This window comes from Sitodiplosis mosellana, unplaced genomic scaffold (assembly GCF_009176505.1).
Source record: "Sitodiplosis mosellana isolate CC-2019 unplaced genomic scaffold, AAFC_SMos_1.0 Smas_scaffold_6197, whole genome shotgun sequence".
NCBI classification, from domain to species: domain Eukaryota; kingdom Metazoa; phylum Arthropoda; class Insecta; order Diptera; family Cecidomyiidae; genus Sitodiplosis; species Sitodiplosis mosellana.
Window position 1 is genome coordinate 8,666,853 of NW_022601438.1, and position 10,700 is coordinate 8,677,552.

The 10,700-nt window shown below is 35.8% G+C and overlaps 2 protein-coding genes across 2 annotated transcripts; both read left to right on the forward strand.

The window, feature by feature from the left end:
• Positions 1-1,868: 1,868 nt before the first annotated feature.
• On the forward strand, positions 1,869-5,401 carry LOC129577404 (probable basic-leucine zipper transcription factor E). The gene is made up of 2 exons (XM_055464371.1): positions 1,869-3,175; positions 4,351-5,401. Exons 1-2 carry the CDS (start codon positions 2,911-2,913, stop codon positions 5,244-5,246), a joined length of 1,161 nt encoding a protein of 386 aa, XP_055320346.1. The 5' UTR covers positions 1,869-2,910; the 3' UTR covers positions 5,247-5,401.
• A 735-nt stretch (positions 5,402-6,136) lies between these two features.
• LOC129577402 (pre-rRNA-processing protein TSR1 homolog) lies at positions 6,137-10,202 on the forward strand. Its single transcript, XM_055464367.1, has 9 exons — positions 6,137-6,392; positions 6,522-6,601; positions 6,669-6,859; positions 6,984-7,571; positions 7,740-8,427; positions 8,571-8,840; positions 8,939-9,136; positions 9,295-9,415; positions 9,496-10,202. Exons 1-9 carry the CDS (start codon positions 6,284-6,286, stop codon positions 9,666-9,668), a joined length of 2,418 nt encoding a protein of 805 aa, XP_055320342.1. The 5' UTR covers positions 6,137-6,283; the 3' UTR covers positions 9,669-10,202.
• Positions 10,203-10,700: the final 498 nt, after the last annotated feature.

Below are 10,700 nucleotides of genomic sequence, written 5' to 3' on the forward strand. Positions count from 1 at the left end.
AATAAGTTGAAACAGTGGATTATACTTTGAAAAATAAATCGCACTTTTTCTATCCCATTTTGTGTTATTTTCTTATGGGTAGAATAGGTATGGGTCGATAGCTTATAACAGGTCAAAAAGTGGAAAAAATGATGAAATGAGTGAGAATCGTTATAAGAACCAGAAGAAAGCATGAAAAATTGTCGAATATCCATCAAACGGGAGTTTTTTTTTTGTTCAATGAAAATCTGCCAATTTCCATTTTCTATGTTACAAAAATTTTTACAACATTTATTGTCTACTTTGTTTTACGTTCACTTTTTTCGATGCTGCATTCTTCAGGCGATGACGAACAATAATTATATGGACATCATTCCATCCACAACAAAGAACATTCAGTTGGTCACGAACACCACAGAATTTGTGTAAACAAAACGCGCAAAAATCGTCATCGACATACTCTTGATTTATCTTCGTCGGCAGCATATAGATAAAACACAGTAAGACGTGCCCCCTTCCACAGATTATAATATAAATAAACAAAACGTGCTTTTAAAAGCCAATCAATAATTATTTCATTGTGAACGTTTTTGAAAAACAACATTTATTTTTATCATTTTTTGTTTCACTTCTGAGATTGATTGGAACTTTCGAGAGCCGAAAGAAATTGCATTACGAGTAAAATTCTGCATAAGATTTCATTTTATCATACAAATGCTGTGTCGAAAAATGTTTGATTGATTCTATCGAATTGATTGACATAATCAAAGAAAGACCACTTCAGAACCAAATTTATGATTTGTATTTAGAAGTCATATCGCATTTTTTTTCTCTTGGAAATTTTACGGCAGCAAATTTTTCGGTAGAGTGCCAGCTAAATTTCAAACCATCAAAAATTTCGCAGCCAAAAAAAAATGATAAAAATTGTATCTTCAAGTTATAAGCTTAAAAATGTCAATATAGTAATTCAAGATCAAAATTTCGTGTTAAATCGATAACAAAATTTCAATTAATTCACAAAGCGGTATAATTTCGGTTGATACTTTGATGGAGTCACGCGTTGCGACTTATGTGAGCATCAATCGTTTCATCTTCGTGCGATGAGCCATTCAAAATGGGTTCTTGGGGTATGTGTCATAAAACAATTTCGCCCGCATTTACTAATCTTTTATCAATTCAGTCACTATTCTGGTCACATGAATCAGACCCGCTGCGACTTAATCTGCTGTTGTTGTCGCTGTTCTGCCGGGAAATGTTTATAAGCTGCAAAAATTCACAGCTAGTTCACGAGAACGTTCAACTATATCAATTCGGACAAATCGATATCATCGTTGATTTGAAGGAAGGGTCACGTTTATCTCGAGCGTGCACGCACTCGTTCCACGTCAACAGCAATAAAATAATCATCAAAACTAGTTGCTCATTTTTTTTTTTTGGGTGAGCTCATAAAAAATAATGTCACATATGACGGATGAGAAACCACCTCATTTGGGGTGTCGCATTCGAGAGAGAGAGAGAGAGAGAATTCTGGTGTTCGCATCGTGTGAAGTGTTAAGTCAACCACATAATCTATAAAAATTAATTTTAAATATGCCACTTAACGTGTGACGGTCACGTGTCAGAAAGTCAAGGATATGCAACAAATTGCATGATATTTGGCCAATGAATAAATAAAATCCACGATTCTCCTTCCGTTGTCATTCTTTTTTTCATCTCTATGTGTGCGATAGAACACATTTTAGTTTTGATTTCTCTTTATTAATGCTATCACCTCGATAAACAAATACAATATATAGAGAAAAAAAAAGAAATGCATGGGTCGAACGGCGGTGCGGAATGAGGCAGTTTAGTGCGCATCAATGCTGCTCTTTATCGCACCCTATTTATTATTATTGAATAACAAACATTATGTGCTATAGAGGCATTGCACGAAATCGTGGTGCTGTTTTCTCCCTTTTGCCCGTTGAATTCGCGCGAGAGAACGAGAATGTCGAAACCACGCCCAATTCAGGATTTCAACCTGCAAACGGTGAAACACATCATCCAATTTTCCGAATCGCACAAACATTGGACGTTGTATTTGGCTTTTCCCATGGACGTCGACGCAAAACAGTAACACCGTATTCAAGCTAACCATACTCAGTAAAAGCAGTTGCCAATGAGATTTTGAATTCGATTTCTGAATTCATTTTGTCGCATTGAAACGGCTCGACTGTGACTGCACAGAATAATGATGTACATACATGTTACACAGTCGATGTACCTTGCGACAAATCATACATACAAAGGGGTGGATCTTTTGTCGAAGCTTTGTTTACATTGGCCAGCCTAAACGTATGGATGCACTGAGGCTCGTATTTGTAGGCTCGCTTGCGAGATAACCAGAAAAAAACACCAAATGCCACACGATTCACATTTTCACACCAGTTTAGTTAACAATTATTATTATTATTCTCTTTTTTTTTAACAATATCTCTTAAAGTCGGATTCTAACCGAACTCGTGCCATATCGATCGAAATCAAACGGGTGTGTGAAAAACTGTGCTTGGGTGAAAGGAAACAAATTATGACGCGAAACGAGGATATCACAATACAAAATATTATTTGCATCTACCGACCAAAACGTAAATATCGTCATTCGCTCAACAAACTCCACAGGACGCAGAAGTCTCTCTGAACACAATCGCTTTTGGAACGAAAAATATTTGGATATTCGGATTGAGTGTGCAAAAGAGTGTAGTGATAGAACATTCAAGCAAATAAATAAACAAAAGCGAAAAAACAAAAACCAAAAAGTTTCGAAAGAAAAAAAAACAAATAAAAACTTCCACGTGAAAACGGGATACTCGCTGAAAATTTGTTAAAACAAGAAATCTAAACATTAAAGCCTCGAAATTCCGGAAAAGTTTTTTTTCTAGAAAATCAATCATCATGGAGTGGGCAGAAAATGAAGAACTAACCAACGATCGATGCTCAACGGCATCATCGATTAGCAATTCAGGTGATGTAAACAGTGGTCTATCGACGCATTCGAATGGGCCAAAACCAGTGAATAGCCAAAATTTAAATGGAAATCAAAGTAATCAAACCAACAGCAATACGTCATTGAATTTGGATTCAATGTCTGATGGCGAACTCTCCGATTTTTCACTAAACGACAGCGATGACGAAGAATTTCGATCGACTTCGAATTCGGGTAAGTTTTTTGTTCCGATTTTATTGACACGAATTTCATGATGCAATTCGATCGTATTAGCTTATTTTATTGGTTTTTGTTACCATTTTGAACGCTATTCATTCACAAGATTTGTATGTGAAATTTTATTGAACTTTTGATGTAAAATGTTCAATTTGTAAGTGAAAAAAAAATAGTCGTAATACAAACAGTGGTATCTTTTACGTTTACTCTTCTTACTTTGAAAGTTAGGTAGCTTTAAAAACGATTTTTTGTTTGTTTAATTGATAAGTGGATAAGGAAAGAAAAGTACAGAAAAATATGAATTTTACCCTTTAAAGCTTGAGATTTCAAGTCATGCATGTAGTATTCATTGGATACATGTTCCAATTGAGACTTGAGACAATCATTTTTTCCGTATCTGAATTGGGTAGAAGTTCCTTTATTAATAAATTTATGAGTTTGTCAGCAGCAAAGGGAATTTTTATGGATCATAAGAAATTTTTGATTTGAAAGAAATACAGCACTAGAAGCAAACAGGAATAGAAGAAATTTAAAACATAAACTACTTTCCCACTATTGAATTTGAAGGACTTTGCGTAGGAGATAAATTCAAGCTCACAATCTTCTGTAAGAGATTTCTCGGGAAGATTTCTTTTGGAAAAATGAATGAAACTGCATTCAAAATGTCAACTAAATTTATTTATCTATTTTACGAATCATTTTTATTATATAGATTTTAGTATAGCCTATGGTTTCATGCACATATTCCACGATTGAAGCAGCATTAGAAAAGTGGCCAAATTAAAATGCCGAAAATATGTCATCTTCATGGATAAATCTTTTCGAATGTTTCAAAAAAATGTGCTTATTGTAACAAAAGCTTCATAGAGCAAATAAAGAATGAAATGTTTTGAACAACTTACGAAATATATACATAGCTTAGTGGGAGTCATTGTTTCAAATAACTTAGTGGAAAGTTTAAAATTGATAATCCTTGATTAAAAATTATGAATCATCATTTTTGTCTTCTCACATTCGAAAAACATGTTCCCACGAGGATCTCATTTCTTTTATCTATTTTCTTTCGTTATTTCAGGAAAATCTTATTGAATCCAGTGGATTCAATCCACATACTTGCAATTAATAAACGAAAAAAAAAAAAACTAATCCAAAATATATTTGAAACATTACAGGAGATCGATGTCGTCCGCTGTCTACAAATAACGCCTCAAATGTGCCAATAATATTCACCGGAACTCGAAACGGTCAAGTGGTACGAAAAATCTTCACAAACACTCGTGAACGATGGCGTCAACAGAATGTGTCCGGAGCATTTTCTGAACTGCGAAAACTCGTTCCGACTCATCCACCCGACAAGAAGCTATCAAAAAATGAAATTCTTCGCATGGCCATCAAATACATTCGATTGCTAACGAATATTTTAGACTGGCAAAAGAAGCAAGAGCAGCAACAGCAATGCCACGAACGAAATAACAATGTGATTGAATCGGTTAAATTCGAGCATGCGGAACGATCGGTCAATAAAGAAACAACAACCAAAAGTACGGTGAACACAGTGTCAAAGACGAATAATGGAAATGCACAGCGATTGCTTATGATTGCACCAAACTACCTCAATTGTGACACCAATGCATCGATGAACACAAGGGAAATGTGTGCATCGAGCAAAACTGAAGCGAACGATGTGAATCGTCGATTGAAAATCAGCGCGGAAAACTATACAAATTCATCAGATCCAATGAACAATCCGATTTTGTGCAACTTTCGAAGTGGAAATCTGTTGTCAGTCAAAGTGGAAAATACATCGTCAATGCTGATGCAACAACACGATGCAAGTAAACCATTCGAAAATGGCCGAAACACATTTGCAAAAGTGAGTGGATCGTGTATGATGGCCAATAATAGTGTTGAAAATGCCAATCGAAATGCCAATGTAAGCCGATTTTTCGATGACAAATCTCACAACAATGCCAATATTGTCAATCCTCCGAAAAGTCGAAACGCATGTAACAAACGTAAAATTAATAATGACCGTGATGTCCACCAAGTTGAAAAGAAAAAGAAATAATTTTTTTTAATGTGACTACAGTAATTTGCGAAATGTAAAAGGATTTCGAGATATTTAGGAAAAAACAGATTTTGAACCATTCCAGGAAAGAACAGTGTCGAGAAGAGACGAAAAAATTTTATGAAATTATTCAAACACCTTTGTAATGTGTGTAGAATAAAAATCAAGCGAAATAAAGTGAATAAAGAAAACGATGAGTCTGAGAGTGTTTATTTGGTCTAAAATTTGAGCTTTAAATCTGCAGGAAACGAGCGTTTTCATTGGGAAAATTTTCATGCGTAAAATTTGTCATGTTCAAGCAAATCTTTGCCCGGAAAAAGATAATACGGTCTTAAGAAGCACAAGTTTTTTTTAAAGCTCTTGAATGTAAAATGTTTTTGTTGTTTTTTATTATGCCTAATTATTGTCATTGCTAACAATTTTGAAACCCTTTTTTTCGTGGAACCATTTTTTTTTGGTGAGGCGGCGCATCTTTTCTAAATTCCCATGCAAAAAAAAACAGTTTTTTACCCATTCCATTGGATGCGCACGATCTGAGCATCTGATAATATTTTAATACAAATTGAATATTTCCTTATCTACGTCGCACACTCGCTCCTCATCCTTTACACATTTTTCAAACCGTATTCATTCGCTCGGTGCGACACAAATACAACGAAACATTTGCGTAGACAGGAAATGTACGAGTTGGTTTTATTGGTTGCATTTACGCATGCTGCAAGTTGTGACTCGGAAAATCTGTAATATTTGTACAAATATTTGGTATACAGTTATGTTTCATTAATCCTTTTAAGAGAGAAAAACCGTACAACTCGTTCAATTTGAAGCGTTCAATTGAAGGCGTTCAGCATGAAAATCGGGCGTCTCCATGCAATACATCAAAGCTATGTGCTTGGATACGACTGTCATCCAATGGATAAACATAACCTCTTATTGGCCATGTGTTAATAAACACAAGTGTTTGAATTGCAGTGGATGTGTGTATCAAGAACAGTTTGGAAACATTTTTAGCTCTTTTGGGGGATAATTCGTAAAAGATGGGTACCGATCAGCAAGCGCATCGGGCCGGTGCCTTGAAACAAAAGAATAAAGTGCACAAAACGGGAAGACATCGTTCGAAAGGTGCAATCGACAATGAATTAAAAGGTAAGTTGTGTGTATGCTGTAAACAATGCTGTCTTCCACGTGAAAAGTGATTGGGAGGGAAGCAAATGAATCGGCGAGAAATTAGTTTTTATATTCAAAACTAAAATGTGAATGCATTCTAAATTTTAGGCAAAGCTTCGGTCAAAACAATTACAAAGAAACAAAAAAATGCGATGACAAAGGAACAACGTCGTCATCAAGCACTTCAGGTATGTTGTTGCATAGAAATCGATGCGACTGGGCTTGAAATAAAAATGATGCATCTTTCCAATATAGATTCGCAAGAACAAAAGAGACGAGGTGATGGATAGAAAACGCTCGCTTGGTGGCTCATCGTATGCACCATTTTTGGTTGCATTGATACCATTGAATGAACAAATTGATCCACAATCGGCGCTTAGCATTCTGAAAGCATGCGATCCAGAAGCTGTTGTGACAACAAGTCAAACGGGAACAACTCACATCACGTAAGTCAATGCGGTATTTGCTTTGGGTTTTTTTTTTTAATTATCTGAATGTTTTGAGGAATGTCTCCGTTAATTTTCACTTTCGCCTTCAATCATTTTATTTCCATTCTTCTGCCATTTTCAGAATCCCTCGTTTCAAGCAGCGCTTTGCATTCATCATACCACCAACTGGTGCTGGAAATGAGCTGGCCGCATTGGATTGTCTCAAAGTGTGTGACACAACGGTGTTTCTGGTGTCGGCAAATGTCGACGAAGATGATATCTATGGCAAATGGGGCAAACGATTCATTAACATGGCCATTGCTCAAGGTGTTCCAACGCCAATCATATCACTCATGGACTTAGAATCAGTGATACCGAACCGTCGTGGAAAAACCAAGGCTGCCATTCAGAAGTATATTCAACGCACATTTCCAATTGAGAAAATCGTGAGCTTGGACACAAATAGCGAAGGTTTCAATTTATTCCGACGCATTGGCGGTCAGAAGAAGAAAATTTTGCATAACAAAGATAATCGGCCACATTTGTTCGCTGAGAATGTTGAATACGTAGAAAATGCCTCCGATCCGAGTGCTGGTGTGTTGAAAGTGACTGGACACTTGCGTGGAATCGCCCTAGATGTAAATGGTTTGATACATATTCCAAATCTAGGTGATTTTCAAATGTCACAAATCGATTTGGTGGCCGATCCATTCAGACATGATAAGGATAAGTGAGTGACATTTTTTTATTTACAATTGATTTATTTTTTTGGTGAAAACAATTGATTTCGGAATCTCGTAATTAGAATCAAAGATTTTTCTTGAATTTTTATGAAACAGGTCAATATTTTTGGCCAACCAAAAATATATTCTAAACATAAATTTCAACCTAATTTCAGAAATGAAGAGAGTCGTGTGCTGTTGCGTGCTACACCATCGACACAAAAGTCTCTGCAACGTGAGAACATACCCGATGAAATGGATGCTGAACAAACGTGGCCAACGGAAGAAGAAATCGCCCATGCTCAAGCCGAAACGAAGAAAAGTAAATTGATCAAGCGAATCCCAAAGGGTATGAGTGATTATCAGGCGTGTTGGATTCCGGATATCGAAGAAAAGGAATGCAGCGACGAATCGGATGGTGACAGCGATGACGATGATGATGGCATGGACGATGATGAAGACGATTTCATGTCGTGCAACAGCAATCCTGATTCGGCTGATGAATTTGAGAAGGATGATGACAACGCAGACGAAGAATGCGTGTCTATGGTACAGTCCGAAGTTCGTTTCAATGACGATAAGTATGATATGGAAATGGATTTACAAGAAGAGCGTGAAACATGGGAGAAAATTAAGGAGGCTCGATCGGATAAATTGTGGCCCGATGAAATTGACACGCCATTGAATATACCGGCACGGTCACGTTTCCAGAAATATCGAGGTCTCGAATCGTTCCGCACATCACCATGGGATGTGAAGGAAAATTTACCAGCCGATTATGCTCGCATCTTCCAATTTGTTAACTTTGATCGCACAAAGAGACGCATTTTGAAGGAATACAAAGACGATGTTGATGGCGCCGAGGTAAGATAATTGGTGAACATTTCTTTCGATTCAAAATCATAAGTTTAAGATTGAGGACTTTATTTACATTTTATTGAACCACCCATGAAATAGTTTAAAAATTTCATTGAATACGTTTCTAAAGCCAAGTTTTTCATCCGTAGCCTGGATCATACATTACAATCCATGTGTCTAATGTGTCGCTGGGACAATGGCAACAATGGAAAGCCATTGAAGATGCAAATCCAACTTTGATCGTTTACGGTTTGCTGCCGCATGAAAACCAAATGTGTGTCATGAATGCCGTTCTGAAGCGAGCACCCGATTCAACCATACCCATTAAATCGAAAGAACGTCTCATTATTCAATGTGGCTACAGGAGATTTATTGTCAATCCCATATTCAGTCAACACACAAGCAGCGATAGACATAAGGTAATTCAACAATTCTTTTTTTTTGTGGTGACACAGAATTTGGTGAATTTTTCTATTCAGATTTTTGATTAAAAATTGATTTTTTTTTCTCATAACAGTATGAACGATTCTTCAGGCCCGAAGAAACGGTTGTTGCTAGTTTTTATGCACCAATTCAGTTCCCGCCATCGCCCATTCTGTGTTTCAAGGAGAATCCAGACACTACATTGCGTCTTGTGGCCAATGGTATCTTGTTGTCATGCAATCCAGATCGAGTGATATTGAAGCGTGTCGTTCTTAGTGGTCATCCATTGAAGGTACATTGAGTGATCGCTAATTTTTCACATTTATTTCTTCAAAAATCATGTTCAATATTCATAACCTATTCATTTTTCATTTAAATCTCAATTTAATTTTGAAGAAAAATTCCAATGTTCCATTATTCAAAACGTATTAATGTAAATATTCCCAACAGATTAACCGAAGAACAGCCACAATCCGTTATATGTTCCACAACAAAGAAGATATTGAATACTTCAAACCGGTGAAGCTTCGCACACGTTGCGGTCGTCTTGGTCACATCAAAGAATCTTTAGGTAAATTTTATTTCATTCTACAGCCTCTGTGAAAATCTTATTCTTTTTTTTCTAACCGTTTGGTTTTCACTTGATTTCAGGTACTCATGGACATATGAAATGCTTTTTTGATGGTCAATTAAAATCGTTCGATACGGTGTTCATGTATTTGTATAAGCGGGTATTTCCAAAATGGACCTACGAAGATTGCATAGTGTCGGTGCGAGATGAAACCAATACAGCCACACAAAATGACACCGAAATGATTGAATAAATGTAGAGAAAATATTGTCTGTAAAACAATTTGCTTTTTCCATTCACGAGTGGATTAATGTAAAGTTTTTGTTAAATAAATAATTTCAAAGTGTTATTTGAAAAATTGTATAAAAAAAATTTATTTTCATGCATTTTTTTTAACAAATTTATTTTATTATCAAAATTCGAGTTGACATGAAACACTTATAATCATAATATCATACAAATAATACCATCTATCGCCCAGAATATATTCACCTATCATTTCGGAAAAGAATTTTGCCAAACAAGAATAATAAAACAGAATAAAACAGAACGGAGCGGAATGGACTGTTTTTATCGACAAATTTCAACAAAGTTCAAACTGCAGATGATGTTTGGATTTCATTTTAATTACATTTGATGGCGCCGATAGTCAATTGAGTACGCAGCGTCAAAGCACTCACACATACAAACACCTTTTTGTATACCATGGTAAACAAAAACAAACAAACAAACAAAATTTGATTGGAAACAAATAATCCGTCTGAAATATATTTGTATTTTGTGCAGATAATTATTAAAACGGTATTTTCTTTGAAAATTCTAGGGAATCGGTGGATACATCTTTGTGCTTTTGTATTTTGTACTTTTTGCAATGGTTTATTTATAATTGTGGCAATAAATTTTATTAGTTTTCATTTAGTTGAATATTCGGACAATACAGTTGAAATGATGGTAAAGGTTCCGACATATAATGAATTATATCCATATGTATGGAGTCATTAGGTTAGTATGATCGTACGCTATCGTGCGACACATATTTGGTCAATATGAACCATCCGGGTGGTGAATCAGGGTCGTTTGAATGACCACGAAAAGAAGTTTTTCCAAAATTGTTTATTTCTTGGGGTCGGGAATCTTTTTAAAACAGATTTAGAGTTTTTCCTTCACAAATCAACAAGAATTTCCATTTCCAGTAGGCCATTTTTATATCCATTTGCCTAGGCCAATTTTCCAGAGCGTGTTATGGGCTGATTTAAGCAGCACTGACTGACATCAGTTGCTGATA

Bases quoted from the DNA above. Each gene is read 5' to 3' on its own strand.
- LOC129577404 (XM_055464371.1), top strand. From the start codon at position 2,911: ATGGAGTGGGCAGAAAATGAAGAACTAACCAACGATCGATGCTCAACG. The intron at 3,176-4,350 runs GTAAGTTTTTTG...GAAACATTACAG, and splicing joins TCGATCGACTTCGAATTCGG to GAGATCGATGTCGTCCGCTG.
- LOC129577402 (XM_055464367.1), top strand. From the start codon at position 6,284: ATGGGTACCGATCAGCAAGCGCATCGGGCCGGTGCCTTGAAACAAAAG. The intron at 6,393-6,521 runs GTAAGTTGTGTG...TCTAAATTTTAG, and splicing joins AATCGACAATGAATTAAAAG to GCAAAGCTTCGGTCAAAACA. The intron at 6,860-6,983 runs GTAAGTCAATGC...TGCCATTTTCAG, and splicing joins ACGGGAACAACTCACATCAC to AATCCCTCGTTTCAAGCAGC.